The 14,915-nt window shown below is 48.6% G+C and overlaps 1 protein-coding gene across 5 annotated transcripts in view; it reads right to left on the reverse strand.

Moving 5' to 3' along the window:
• CACNA1C (calcium voltage-gated channel subunit alpha1 C) overlaps positions 1-14,915 on the reverse strand; it is a 713,310-nt gene that overhangs the window by 81,942 nt on the left and 616,453 nt on the right. For all 5 annotated transcript variants that reach the window (XM_090273794.1, XM_090273795.1, XM_090273796.1 and 2 more), the window contains 8 exons: positions 12,095-12,201; positions 9,785-9,872; positions 9,137-9,244; positions 7,757-7,809; positions 7,299-7,445; positions 5,702-5,903; positions 3,970-4,128; positions 3,272-3,382 (listed from right to left, as the gene is read on the reverse strand). In XM_090273794.1, coding sequence (XP_090129920.1) covers positions 3,272-3,382; positions 3,970-4,128; positions 5,702-5,903; positions 7,299-7,445; positions 7,757-7,809; positions 9,137-9,244; positions 9,785-9,872; positions 12,095-12,201 — 975 coding nt within the window. The remainder of the gene's footprint in view (positions 1-3,271; positions 3,383-3,969; positions 4,129-5,701; positions 5,904-7,298; positions 7,446-7,756; positions 7,810-9,136; positions 9,245-9,784; positions 9,873-12,094; positions 12,202-14,915) is intronic.

A 14,915-nucleotide genomic window follows, 5' to 3' on the forward strand; every position in this document is an offset into this window, starting at 1 on the left:
GTTCATAATAGGAAGACAACCCAGCTGTTCAGTTATTTTCAAACCATTCTAACCAAAAGTTCTTCATGCTGACCAACTTAGTTTTGTACAATCAAGTAGGACCCAGGTGCTACCTGCTTATGTCCCAGGCACTCCTTCTACTCTCAGAAAGGGAACTCCTCTGGCTTCTTATTAGGTGTTCACATCAATCCTACTATATTTTCTTTCCCACTCTTCCAGACGTTACCAGGCTCACATCCCTGAGGTTTCTGTTGGGGACTGAATTGCTCTAAACTGGTTTATATTCACCCATAGTTTCATGTGTGTTTGGAACAGAGTGTGAATTTAAGGAGTTGGGGCAGAAATTTACCTGAGTAAATTCATTTTTCATAGAATGGTGAGAACAGATAGGAATGAAGAACTAGGGAACATTAAGCATCACGAAGACAATGAAAGAATGAAATCAAGAGTACAAACAGATCAACTGACTGACTGACCAACCAACCAATTACAGAGACAAAAAGGAGAGAGAAGGAAAGTCGAGTAGTGGCAACTTTGATAACTTCTCCCTGGCTGTGACTAACATCAGTCTTTGACATCCTTGCTGCCTAATCGTTATTTTACAGCTAATGCCTGCAAGTGCAAACCTATTACCCATTCATATCACACATAAAAACCATGCTAGTGAGCTAAAAGGTGCAGACAGAATTCCAATCAATGGGGAGACATGAAAGCTGCTCTGTATTTCAGGTCACTGTCAGAAGCCCTGGCTCTCAGGCCAAAATCAGCTAGCTATTTCTACCAGAGCTTCAAGGAGTTTCTGGTTTGTTTTTCCCTGACATTTTTGGGGCCCTGAATGGAGTCTAATCCTTAATGAAGAATATCGCTTAAAAAGCATTCAGGGAACTCTGCTTTCCCAGCACTGGTCAACCTTCTCTGGCCAGCCAGTTCAGGGATGCTTATCTCTCTATTGCTAGACTCACTTTAGAGGTATCAGCAGAAAAGGTCCATTTTCTCTTCTTTTTACACCATAAACTGACCCTGGCAGGTAGAATGCAAGTGGCCCCAGGACAGCTCTCTTTCTCCTTTAGGAAAAGTCTCTCTTATTTTTCCCATATTTTCACAATAGATAACTAGGGATTGAGGAAACTAGGAGGCACTTTATGGTTTAGACCACCACAACTGGTTAGTTTCTGGGAAACTGGCTTGTCCCTAGATCTGCAGGATTTAGGTGGAGTGGCTTTCAGGTGGAGGCCCTGCAGGTGGCAGTATCATTTGCTTCCTAGGTCAGGTTTGTTCAGTGCAGCTCTGTGCTCACGGGACATGGTTCAGGAGGTCCCCCGCAGCACTCTGCAGACAGCATTAGGCATCATCAGAAGCACACCTGAGTCAACTGTGAAATGACTCGAGGCTTTGAAATATTCCAACCATATGTCTCATGAAACTAGATGAAAATGATGCCAGTTTCCCTACCTAGAGGCTGCCATCTGAGACTGAGGCTCAACTTGGCAATATTCCTACATTCCTGCCCTCACCCGGTCATGTTGCTGTGGGCTGTGAATCTGTCGGTACTCCTGGGCTGTAGGTGGACAGAGGTGCTGTGGGTCCTACAGAAGGTGGCCAGGGACATTCAGTGGTCTTCTCTAGATCGGGACAAAAATGTACGTCTCTCAATGGGACTAGGTGTGGAAGGGAAAGTGAGAAAGACTCTCCTTGCTGCTCTGGAGTGGGTAGGAAAATGCCATTCTTATAACCACATGACCCTCCTTAAGAGTCTTAGTCTCTAAAAATTAGTCAAAATCCCTAGGCATTCTTTGAGTGAGAAGAAGAATCAGCATTTTAAGAATATTGTCTATCTTATCTTTAAAATACCTCAAAGGTTGTTTCCCTCTTTCTGAAAAGTACCCAGCAGAAAGACGCTAAGATGTTGGTATGGAAATACATTGACTATAAGTCAGAGGTGTTAGATTCTGTTCTCAGTTATGCCACTTAGTACTGATGTAATTATCATTATATTTAATTGCTCTGAACTTCACCGCCCTCTTCCCTGAAAAGGGAGTGCTAAAGCTCATCTTATAGGGGTGTTTTTAGCATTACTTGCAATGAGGTATGTGTAGCACATGGTAGGATATCAAGAAATGCCAGCTGAATATTAATTCAAAGAAGATAATGAATACCTTGTCAATGAATGTGTCAAAGAGACAAGGAGCAGCCTCCTCCCCATTTAGTCCTGGGACAAGGAGAAGTTTGAATAAAAATGTAATCTATGGCCAGAGATTCCTCCCTTTTGCCTTCTTTGCTCTGTGTAGCACCTGGGCAAACTAACAAAGGAGAGTAAGAGAAAGTTCAGAAAGTCAGAGAGATCTCCTCAAGTCGGTAATGGTACAATTCTCTCAGAACCATCTCTTCCCTTATTGCTCTCCCAACAGATGTTGAGGCAGCCAGAGGAGCTGCTGCGTTGCTATACACCCTCCCTCAGAAGCAGTTGCCCTTGTTGTAAACTCCAGGCTAGCAGATGCCAGTGATTCTGACCATCTGCAGGGGTGGAAGATGGAAGGTGCTGCTCAATCCAGCCTGTGCCTCCAGTATCTAGGACAATGGGGGACAATCAAAGGTGACAGGCAATCCAGCCTTCCCTACCCTGCCTCGTTCATCCAAGGGTTCTACTATTGCCTTCCAAATGTTTTCTGAGGAGCTGCCTACAAGAAGCAGAGCACAGACATTTGCAGGTAACTGCCTTTCCTGTACTGGAAGGTGTAAGGGAGCAACGATGTGGCCTCTGAGAGGGAACAGGAGGCCCCCATGGGTTACAACACCGAGCCCTGAGCAAATGCAGTCCCAGCTGAGCTTTGTACAATGAGGTTGGCTGACAAAATGGCAGGAGGGGAGAGTAGAGGCCTGAGTGGATCTGGGGGGCTGGGCCTGGAGAGGTTTGGTTTGCCAGTCTGTAGGCACAGTTTCTTCTAGATTTAGTGCTGGGGAATGGGACCAGAGACAAAGTGAGAAATGGGAGAAGAAAGAGCATCATCTGCCTCCCTGGATGGAAAGGCTCAGCTCAGGGAGGACTCGGCTTCCCATACATCTCAGCCATGGTCAAGACCATGAGCTGAGATTCTATTTTAAAGCATTGGCCTGGTCCAGTCTTGGCAGGTTCAGGAGTTGGAGCATTTGTCTATCATCAGAGAAGATATGGACCTTCACGAATTATTTATGCCCCTCACTCTCCTTCTTTTGATACTGGCCCTCTACCCCTCTGGCCTCTGCAATCAGATGTTGCTTTTCAGAGACCTACCTTGGGTTTAAAGGCAATGAGCTTCAGAATCATCTCCACAGTGAAGAGGCCAGTGAAGAGCATGTTGAGGATGTTCATGGCACTTTTAAACAGGCAGCTCTGACCATAGTGCTGAGGGGAGGGAAGAACTGTGAAAATGAGGTAGGGACACCCCTACTCACCACCCTCATCTCAATAGAGATCTTTCTTGAACCGAGTCCTGGAAGTCCATCCACATCTCTGTGGGCAGACAAGTGGACTCAGGAAATCTTACGAGTTCTTCCTTTCCCTGCCATCTCTGGAAACTCAGGTTGACAGAGTTCTATGTCCCTGCTTTGACTGGTTATGACAACTTTATGGAGAATCCTGTAACTCAAAAGAGCTCTAGCATGGATTGACCTCCCTGGATCAGCCTCCACACGCCATGCCTTTCTGACAATAATGAACACTTTGAGCTCACCCTCTGTTCTCCATTTCCTCCACTCTCTCCATTTTCTCAACCCAGGGGCCTATGGATTCTTCTTAACATTCCAGATAGGAGCTCATCCATGAGAAAGAACACCTGTCTTTCTCACCTGGGAGAAGAGGACAGATCTTCTGGTCTTTCCACCTCCTTTGGCCACCAGGAAGGTGACAACCCAGAGAGGCCTGCGCCGCCCCTGTCCTCCCACAGCTCTCTCCCTGTGCAGGCATCACGGGACCAGGGCCCCGGGACTGACCTGCATGGCCAAGCAGATGGTGTTGAGCAGGATGAGGACGAACATCAGGTACTCAAAGTAGGTGGAGTTGACCACGTACCACACTTTGTACTGGTGCTGGTTCTTGGGTATGTACCTTCGCAGAGGCCGGGCCTTGAGGGCGTATTCCACACACTGTCGCTGGGAGGGAGGCAGTGGGGTGGGGAAGAGTGTGGTTATTTACCTGGCTGATGTGTGCAGGGCGGCAGAGGAATGTAGGATTTTGATGAAATCATATACCTGGGGGTAGGTCTCTCTGGGAGTCAGAGATAATCTATTGCTCTAGCTCATTTACAGGTTTGAGGTATTATTTAGATTTTTTTTTTTTTTTTTTGGATTTTTCTCTCACTGCTTTAATCAAGGAGAGAATCTTCTCTAGTTAATCTCCTTATCAAGCTTAGCTGAAGAGTATGGATCTCCTTTCTTTTTCAACTGGTAATCCTGGTATATTGCTGACAGTAAACTGGCATTTTATTTCCTATGCCACAGACTCCCCTTGGGGCGCTTCTCTCCTCAGTTTTTCTTTCCTGTCCTAAATCAATCTTCCTTATTTACCGGTGTCCACAGATCAAAAGACACAGGTCACAGATAGCTGACGAGTTCTCGGGCGAACTAGATTCTTGGGACTCCAGCACAGAACCAGCTCATTTCTCAGCACTGTGCCCAGATTTCCAAGTCAGGAAGCATGGAGCCACTTCAGCCTCTCCTCTGACCCTCAGTCTCTCCTCTGACCCCCAGACTCCATGTCCAGTCTCTAAATCTGATCCATCTTATTTCCTCTGATTCTCTCCATCTCTACTATCATTAACCTGGTAGTAGATGAGGATCTAATCATCTCTCATCTACACTTTCTAATTGTCCTCCTTCTTTCCTGTCTTTCTTCCAACCCAAAGTCCATACAGCAGCCAGAAAGATGAGTCTAAATCCAAGATGCTGACACCAGAATCTGTGAGGGGTGCAGCTGGCCTGACTAGGGTCGAGCTGCGCATCTGTGCCCTGCTCCTTCCCATAGGCAGACTTGAACTTGCTCATAGACAGGGATATACTTCCCCATGAACTCTTTCCATGGGGGAACACCGCAGGGGACCTGACCCCCGTACTACATGTGACAGCCCATTCTAACAGCTTCATTCCTCACCAATGGAGTGGCCATCTCTTGTTCACAAGCTAACAGAACATGTCATGGTCCTGGGCATTACCATAGCATTCCTACTTAAGCCTCTTTCCTGCCCCCACTTCAAGCAGAGGCCTTTGGGTTTTACTTGAGAAACCATTTAATGGTCGTTTTCTAATGCTGTGCTCTTCTCCACTCCCAAAACTCTCATACCGTCATTGTTCTAGTTTCTTTCCTCTTTACCAGTGGGGCTAATCCATATGGGCTCTTTCTAATTCGTCAGTTTCTAGATAGAGCATGAGGTTTTTTTCCCCCCCAGAGTCTATCATAGAGTCTCATAAGTAGACACTTAATGAATATTTGTTGGCTGAATGAATGCACTTGACAGACCTGGGATTTGCATTTCTTTTGCTCAGGCTCCTCCAGAAGACTGGGAGCCCTATTCTCATTGAGGAGCAGACAAATGATCTTAGTATGCATGTGGGTCTGTCTCCTGACCACAGCCTCTCTTTTGGGTGGGCCTCAGGCTGTCAACTGCTGTCATTCCTCATGTGGTCCTGCTTCCCCCTCACTGCCTTGTTCCTCTCCTTAGGAAGCTACCTGATTCTTGTCCAGCTCACAGTTCTTGTACTCCTGCTCTCCCTGCTCCTGGAAGGTGACGATGACGAAACCCACGAAGATGTTCATCATGAAGAAGGCAATGATGATGATGTAGATGATGAAGAAGATGGAGATCTCCACTCGGTAGTTGTAGATAGGGCCCTTGTCTTCCGTGTGGGAGTCGATGGAGCGGTACAGCAGCCTGGAGGAGGGGACAGATCCCACAGAGGGAACTAGAGAAGCAGTGTCACCTATGTGGAATGATGGCATTGCTGCTCCTAGGGGTCCCTGGGCTCAAGGGTGCTGGAAACAGCTCTAGCCTTGGAGTCCGCAGATCTAGGTTCAAGTCCCAGCTATGCCATTTACTGGCCTTGTGACCTTGGACAAATCATGTAACCTCTTTGAGCCTCAGATTCTTCATCTCTAAAATGGAGACAATAATTCCTGACTTCCCTACCTGGCAAGGTAGTTGACATAATGTATATGAAGGTGTTTTGAAATTGTCAAGAATTATTTTAATGTAAGATGAATCATGGACATTGATTTCAAATACTAGAAATATTAGTAAATATTGAAACAGCTTTGCAGACTGATACAGATGCAGAGGATGTTACAGTGAACATAAAATAAATCTATCAGAGATCTAATATCCATCTGGATAAAAATACTAGATAACCAGTGACCCAGGCTTATTGAGATCACCAGCAATGGTTTGGATTTACACTTAGTGGTGAACATGCGTGTGCACCCATCGGGGCCTGGCTCTATGTCCACCATGCTTGCTCCTCCCCATGCACAGGGACAGCCTCCACTTCTTCTGTTTTTACCCAGCACAGTACTTGGTTATTCTCTAGGTATTAGCTATATTTTACCATCTAATAATGGTGACTCTTATCTAAGATCCATGTGCTATTATTGACTTATGAATATGTAGAATTTTCTGACTTTTAGATAATGATTTCACTAGAATACAAAAATGGGGGGAGGAGCAGGTGTCTGTACAAAGATGTAAGCTGCACCTGATGGACAAGTTGCCTGGTACAGGTGACATAGTATGAAGGCCACCCAGCTGGTAGTCTGAGCATGAAAACACTTCCCCTGCAGAGAAATTTAGACCCAGGTTTCCATCCCTTCCTTACTTTCCACTGTAAATACAGACAGGGTTTTCTTTAAGGAGGCTAGTAAAACAGATACATAGTCACCCACACTGAGTGCACGTAGGGAGTGAGAATCTTGAATCCTATGGTGATCCAAGAGCCCACACTGGAGAAACTGTCCCCACACCCACTCCCAAGTGCCATGAGGGTGATGACAAGAGATCCCTATCATTGGGGCTCACTCTGAGGTTGGGAAGGGGTGCTAAAAGAAGCTCATTTTTGGTTGGAGTTTTTGAAATGTTGACATCTTCTAGAAAAAGAAGAGTCTATGTTTCAGCTGTGATGGTGGCCTACACACCCATGCTTCATGGGAAAGAACCTGGTAAGTAGGACCTCTGGGAAGGAGGTGGGACAGTAATAAAACTTGGGGAATGTGTGTGAAGACAATGTCTTGGCCTCTAATAATATCAGGGTAGATCGGCCTTAATTTGCATACTCACTCTGGCCACCCCTCAAAGGTGGAGACAGTGAAGAGAGCCATCATGGCCGCCAGAACATTGTCAAAGTCAAACTTGCTGTTCTCCCAGCTGCGGGGCTGGATGATGGGGTGGTCAACCTCCCCGTCCTTGTATGTGATGTAGTTACCCCTGAGAAAGGAAGAGAAAGCATTAATTCTGGGGGTCTCTCAACTCCTTTCACACCTGATCCACCAATGACTCTTGGCATGCTGGGTGGGACAGGACTGGTTAGGCTTAAGCCCCACAGTTCTAGCCATTGAGGGGAGCTTCAGTGGGTGAACCTGTTACATGTTATGTCCATGGGACCAGATCATCCCTGAGTAAAAGTCCAGCTGCCACTGCTATCTGAGAAAGAAGGGACTATGCCTCCTCTCACACCCAGTCACCAACCCCCCTGAGTTAACCTGATTGGCCCTGCCTGCCCGCCAGCCTGCACTTACTTGCATTCTGCCTCGGTCTGCTTGGAACTATCTGAACAGGTGTAGAGCTTTCCCTGAAAGGCAGAAGAATGAAGCGATTGGAGATGTTCTTTAATCGATGAATCAATAAAAAATGTGCTAGAGCAGCAGTCCCCAACCTTTTGGCACCAGTTTCATAGAAGACAATTTTTCCACGGACTGGGGAGGGTGGTGGTGGTAGAATGGCTTTATAGCCTGCCACCAGACGTGGCTCAATTGTCACTTGCCATTCACCGATAGGGTTTTGATATGAGTCTGCAAGCAATTGACTTATTATGGCCTCTGTGCAGCAAAACCTCTCTGCTAATGATAATCCGTATTTGCAGCCACTCCCCAGAGCTAGCATCACCGCCTCAGCTCCACCTCAGGTCGTCAGGCACTAGATTCTCATAAGGAGCACGCAACCTAGATGCCTCGCACGTGCAGTTCGCAGTAGGGTTCGCGGTCCTGTGAGACTCTAATGCCAGTGCTGAACTGACAGGAGGTGGAGCTCAGTCGGTAATGTGAGCGATGAGGGGCGGCTGTAAGCACAGAAGAAGCTTTGTTCTCTCACCCGCCGCTCACCTCCTGCTGTGTGGCCTGGTTCTTAACAAGCTATGGACTGGTACCAGTCTGTGGCCTGGGGGTTGGGGACCCCTGTGCTAGGGAGTGGGGACAAAAAGCTCAAGAAGAGCAGCATCCAGGTGGGGAAGACCTGAGTCACATACATAAAGCAGTCAGAGCCATGGGAACCACTGGAATTCAACAAAGGGAGCTCCACTCCATGAGCACCGAACTCTTTAGGAGGTCTCATGAGGAAGAGAGAAGTGGAGCTGGGCTTGGAATGATGAACTGGGCAGGAGGAAATCAGTGGACGTTTATTGGGTGGGTGGGAGCGGGCAGGAGGAAGAATTCTTCCAATGGGGGAATAACAGAAATAAAAGGATTAAGGCAGAAAAGAGCGGAAACCAAGGATGCTGTCCAACCGGGAGCTGAAGGCAGTGAGAGACAGTCTGGAGAGAGGCGGGATTCTGAATATAGGGTGTGTGGGGGCGATTTAGTGCTGTTGATAAAAGGGAATCACTGCAGGTTTTGCGCGGGTGTCTGACATGGAGGTTTCTCCCTTTCTTGCCAGAAGGAAGGGCAAGACCTGAAGGGCAGGCAGCACCTAGCGGGTGAGGCGTCTTTGCCTGGTGGGTCAATGCCTCCTTCCAAGCCCGCCCCTCTTCTGGTCTGGGAAGCTGAGAGCAGGGCTGTGGTGACTTTCACCCCAAGTCTGACAAGGCCACAGTTCTCTTTCTGCTGAATCTGCTGGGCCTCTTTCCCAGGAGTCCTGATAGGAAGAGAAGGAGGAGCCAAGACAAATAAGAGCCAAGACTTTACTTTGAAGAGCTGGACCCCGATGCAGGCGAACATGAACTGAAGCAGCGTGGTGACGATCACAATGTTCCCGATGGTCCGGATGGCCACAAACACGCACTGAACCACATGCTGCAGTGGGAGAGCAAGCGGGAAAGGGATGTGGTTTCAGGAAATGCCTGTAGCCTGAGCTTCCTTCGTCTCAGCATGAGCCTCTCAGAGGAGGCAGCACAGCAACCCTTCACCACAGAGGGGAGGTCAGACTCAAAGAGGCAAAGCACCTTCCAGGGCCACATGGGGATGAACCCAGTGGAATGCAAAAGCCCCTGTTGGGCTCTAGGTAACCACAGAGATGAAAGCCCTGCTCACGTCCCATTTGTAGGGGTAGGAATAGAGGGAACTCAATCACCATCAGGAGCAGGAGTTTGTGGATCTCCTTTTTACAAAAGTTTTGCTTAAGAGTTCAGATTGCGAGTGGCTCCCTATCACAGTTACTGAAGTGGGGCTGGACAAGCAGGCAGGAGAGTTCAGCCTCCAACAGGGCAGCTACTCGATTGGACCATCCCCTCCCCCCCGCAGCCTACCCTGCTCTGCAGCGTAGCACCTGCCAATCCCCAGACTGGTGGATGCTCACTGGATTGATGACTCCCCACTCAGGCCTGTCCTTCTCACCTTTAGTCCCTTGGCTCTGTTGATGGCTCTCAGGGGCCTGAGGACTCGCAGAACTCGCAAGATCTTCACAACGTTGATTGCACTGGACCTGGGGAAGAGAAGAGGGCAGGGAGTGAGCTTCTCCTGTTTCTGGTAAAGTAGCAGATACTGGTGAGGGGTGTCCTGGCAGGCTAACCCCAGGCAAACCTGCGAAAATGTGAAGGGGGCTTTCTCATCTTGGGACCCCGCTCTCCTCCCAGCTCCCACCCCATGGGGACCTGAAGCTTGCCTGCCACCTAGACTTCCCTGTGGTGAGCAAATACTATGAAAAGCAGCTCACCAAGAGTCACTAGCAATATCATGTGCTATTCAGGGACTTTTAGAGTCATCACAGAGACAGCCCTGGGTGCGCAGACCTGAGTTCAAACCCAGCTCTGCCACATACCAGCAAGTCACTAAGGATCAGTTTCCTAATTTTTCTGAGCCCTTGTTTCTTTATCTGTAAAACCGGGCAGTGATCACTTCATAAGGTTGTTGCAAGGATTAAGTAAGATGTGAGTCATCTAGCAGTGTGCTTGGCACATGCTATGAACTGAATCAATTGTAGCTTGATTATTATGTCTGAGAAGCCATCACTGAACTTGAAATACTACACAAACGTAGCACTGCAGGCCTGTGGCAGGAGGTAGAGGGCATGGCAGGAGGCATTTGGGTACTCATCTCTAAACATGTGTCCTAGGTAGTTGCCCAGTATATGTATATGTAAAAGGTTCTGGTTCATAGCAGTCAGGACTTGAAGGGATAATTCTATGCAATAGGTCCCACACACGTAGGATGCCCCTAGGATGTTGTTCCTATGGGAAAGGAAGCACTAGGGAACCAGCCTCCAGCGGCCCCTCAACAGGAAGGAGCTATCCATCAACCAGGTGGTCTTATTCTCCTTGCCAGCGTGATGAGCAACTCTGAAGTGAATCCTAGCCCTCACAATGCTGACCATCTGAGGGAGACAACCCTCTCTAGCTTTCAGAGAGCCTTACGCCCACCTTGGGACCTAAAAAATGCATGACATGCCAGCAAGGGCTAAGTTCATTCTTCAGGTGGTCGGGATGACATGCTCAAGGGGGAGCTGGCAGAAAGATCTGATTTCTCTGGTTCATGGCTCTTTTATTCCAAAGGATTGAAAGGACATTCCTATCTATCTGGGTACCCCAGGGAGGGAGTCAGTTTGCATTGAATCACAATGGGAGGGATGTGAAGGTAGATGGGAAAAGCACGAACTAAAGGGAGGGATTCTTGGTTCAAGGTTAAATATCGATTTCATGGTAGTGCTGGGATTAGAATCAGACCTGTAGGCTTAAGAGGCAGATGGCTGTGGGTCATATAACTGATGATTAGAGGAGAGTCTCACTCCTAATATTCCCACCTCCATACTTTCTAGACTGACCATGAAAACACCCTTGGGAGGGGAGACCCAGGGTTGTTTTCTTTGGGCAAGTCTCAATGTCCTGACGCTCAGTTTTGCTTTGTATAAACTGGCAATAACAGCACTTGCCCTCCCTACCTCATAGGTTTTGTGATGACCATAGAAGAATGTGTATGTGAAAGTGCTTGGAAAGTTCAAGTGCAGGATTAGCATTATTAGCTGATAAAACTTGGAAGAAACTTGTAATCAGAATCTTTTAAACCTGAGCAAGTTTGCAACCTTGATTGTATGGTGGAATCATCTGGAGTGCTTTTACAGATCTTAAAGCCTGTCTATACTCCAGACCAGTTAAATATAAAACTCTGGGGTAAATTTTTTTTTTTTTTTTTTTTTTAAAGCTACTTTGGTGATTCCACTGTGTAGCCAAGATTGAGGATAATTCTTCCCCTCTCTTCCCTCTCCTTCATTTCCTCCCTTTGTTCTCCCTCTCTCTCCAGATGCTTTGACTAGAGAGAGAGGTGAGAGGAATAGAGTGAGGATGGAGCAGAGATCAGGGCAGACGGTGGCAATGGTAGGTCCGTGGAGCTGAGGGCACTGGGCACATGGCGGAGGGGGTAGGAAGGCCCTGGCTACTTTCTCCTCGTTATAACTGTGCCTGGCTCTCCTGCCATGGAAAGATCCAGACATTTCACCATATTCTTGCTGGATTGACATACCTCAAGTGTCACACCATTGAGGACAGGACACGGGCACAAGAAATGAAAGCCGCCATGTTGTACAAGTGGGAGACCCCGCCCCCAACCCCATCACAGGCCCATGGGTAGGGTGCAGGAAGGCCCTCCAGAGTCTTTGTCCGGACACGCACTTCTAGTTGCAGGCCCCATCGTGGCAGAGGGGGCCCTACTCACTGGATGCCAAAGGAGATGAGGGACACGCTGACTACCAGCAGGTCCAAGATGTTGAAGTAGTTGCGGCAGAAGGAGCCCTTGTGCAAGAAAGCCCCGTAAGCGGTCATCTGCAGGGAGGCACGGAGAAACACCAGCGTGAGTGGCACCTACCCAAGCCCTGGAGAGCCCCTCATACCACCCTTTCCTCCCCCAGCACCCCATGGCAGGCCCCGCTGGAGAGCAGTGAGGTGACAGAGGACTGGGGCACAGGCAGGATGGAAGAAGGATACAGCGCCAGAAGAGGGTTCTGCAACCATTTATACAGCCACCCAAGAATCCCCAGCTCAGGATGTATCAGTGGCTCCTTCTACCTACCAGGCAACTCCAGACTCTTCAGTCCTGTGTTTGAGGGCCTTTCAAATCAGGCTGCTGTCCCTTTCTCATCCTCTATCTACCATTCCTCAGCACGTCTGTGACGCCAGCCCTGAGGGGCTGTTTGCTGTGCTGTCCTGACCAATCTCCTCTCCAAATCCCATCTACCTCAGGGCCAGCTCTGGACACTCCTCATCTAGGGGAAGGTGGGCATGCCCAGAAGGATCACAACGTCCTGGTTTCCCAGGACTTCCCCAGTTCAGTTCTGAAAGTCTGGGGTCCCCGGCAACTGCTCAGTCTCAGGCAAATGGGGACAGGTGGTCCCCTACTGCCCAGTGAGAAGTTCTACCAATAACTGGCAATTAGCATCCCTCCACGTCTTTGCCTCAAAAATGCTTCAGATCTGTGGCAAATAATTGCAACTCAGTTCCACTGCCTTGCTTCTATACTGCCCGTTCTTGAAGGGCCAGAGCTGTGCATTCAGAGGGGCTATATGTGGTGCATTGTTAAAGAGCACAGGCCCTGGAGCCAGACCGTCTCAGTTTGAACCCCAGCTCTATTGTTTTATTTGTGTGGTGTGGGCAAGTTTCTGAACTCTTCTTTGTTTTGGTTTCTTCACCTGAGAAATGGAGGGAACTAATAATATCACCCCTATTGGGTTGTAAGCTTCAGTTATTACATGCAAATCACTTAGCACAATACCCTGCTGATAGTAAGTGCTATGTAAGTGCTGGGGCCAGATAGCTTGGATATAAATTCTGGATTCTTCCTGCACAGGGAAATGGTTTCCTCATCTATAAAGTTGGCACATGATTCCCTGCCTTTCTGAGGCACATATCACATGCCAGAAACCACATGAGAGCCCTTGAAAAAACAAAAGAGAGCGTGTGGAGTGATGAGTATTGTTCCAGGACTCGACTACTATTCCCTCCCTCAGAGTTCCATATAAAGCCACTCTAGGTGTTCAACAAAGAGCCTTCCCAATTTTGCTGACTTGAACTAGGGGCAATGGATTTCCAGGTTCAAGGCCGTGAAAGGTGACGGGCCACTAAGCATCGGTAAAGGAGAAACATTTGAAGCTTATGGCTGGGAGGCTGAGAGCGGCTCCCTGGTCACTGGGGCCCAGCTCATCTCTTTGGATCAGAGCACGTCCAGGGCAGCGTGTCTGCAGAGCAATTCAAAAGCAAACACAGGGGAAGCTGGCAAAAATAGCTCTTGCAACCTAGTTCTTTCCATTTATTTCTTGCTGCAGGGGGTCACAGGGGACTCAGGCACCTGTGTCTTGCAATAGTTTCTAGAAGTGAGCAGATTATATAAAAGGCTGCAGGGGAATCTAGTTGGAGAGCTCTCCTGAAGGCCCACCCTGCCTCTCGGTGAAGACTGGGGAGCCCACGGAGCGGACTCGGGTGGCTCCTGTGGTTCATGCTAACCAAAGTGCTCTGTGCCTGCTGAGGCCCGAGACCGTCTCTAGCCAATGCATTCTGTGCCTTAGAGAAGTACTGGGTCTGCTCCCACCTTGCTCCTGGCTCGGAGATTGTGAGGATACTACCAAACTCCAACAGGGCCACCTGCTTTCGGGGGGAAAGCATTCCTCGATTAGGGGGATGGCTGGGACTCAGAGCGCCAGCTTCTGTCCTTTGATTTGGGCTCCTGTTTTGCCAGGGGGAGAGTGTGTGTGTGTGGGGGGGGGAAGGGTGTGGGGACACTTGCCCAGGCGGGGCCAGAGGAAGAGTGGCTGTAAGAACAGGGGCAAGTGGATGCCAAAAAATGGAGTGTTTGCTTGAAAACTACCTGAGGCATTCAGGGCACCAAAAAAGGCCACGTTCAGGCCCCAGAGCAAAGCTGTCCTTTACCCTGTTTTGCTGATTGCTGCCCACCTAGGGCCTGCTCCCTAACAGTTCTAAGCCACTGCCTGGGAGAAGCCCGTTGCTGGGGTATTTCCAGCCTGGGGAGAGAAAGGGAGTGGATGTAGGACCACTGACTCTGAGTTGGAAAAGCAGCCACGGGTGACCACCACTTCTGCAGGTGACAATTCCAGTTATTAAATGCATCTTATCTTTCATAATTTCTGCTCATTCTTCCTGGCCCCAGCTCCTTCCTCCTCTAGGTGACAGTCCAACTGTTGTGGTCCTACATACCTTTTCTCTTTAAGGCCAAACATCCCAGGTCTTTCATCTGCTCCTGATACTAAGTGGTCCTCTTAGATGACCATGCTTGTCTGGGTCGGGGCAGAACACTTGGCCTCCAGGCCAGGTAGAGGGACCCAGTGGGAAGGAGGAGCAGGGAAGTACACTGGGGTTGGCATTTATATTTAGAAGGACACTGAGAATAAGAGAGTAGAAGAGGGAGAGGAGGAAAGGAAGGGAAGGGAAAGGAAGGGTCTGCCAGGACAATGTTTATAAAGAGACCTTTCACTTCTGCTTGGACGGCAGAGTGTACAGCAAGCAGCACCACTGAAATCCACTGGGAA

This window comes from Furipterus horrens, unplaced genomic scaffold, assembly GCF_987537825.1.
Source record: "Furipterus horrens unplaced genomic scaffold, mFurHor1.1.pri manual_scaffold_4, whole genome shotgun sequence".
Lineage (NCBI taxonomy): Eukaryota > Metazoa > Chordata > Mammalia > Chiroptera > Furipteridae > Furipterus > Furipterus horrens.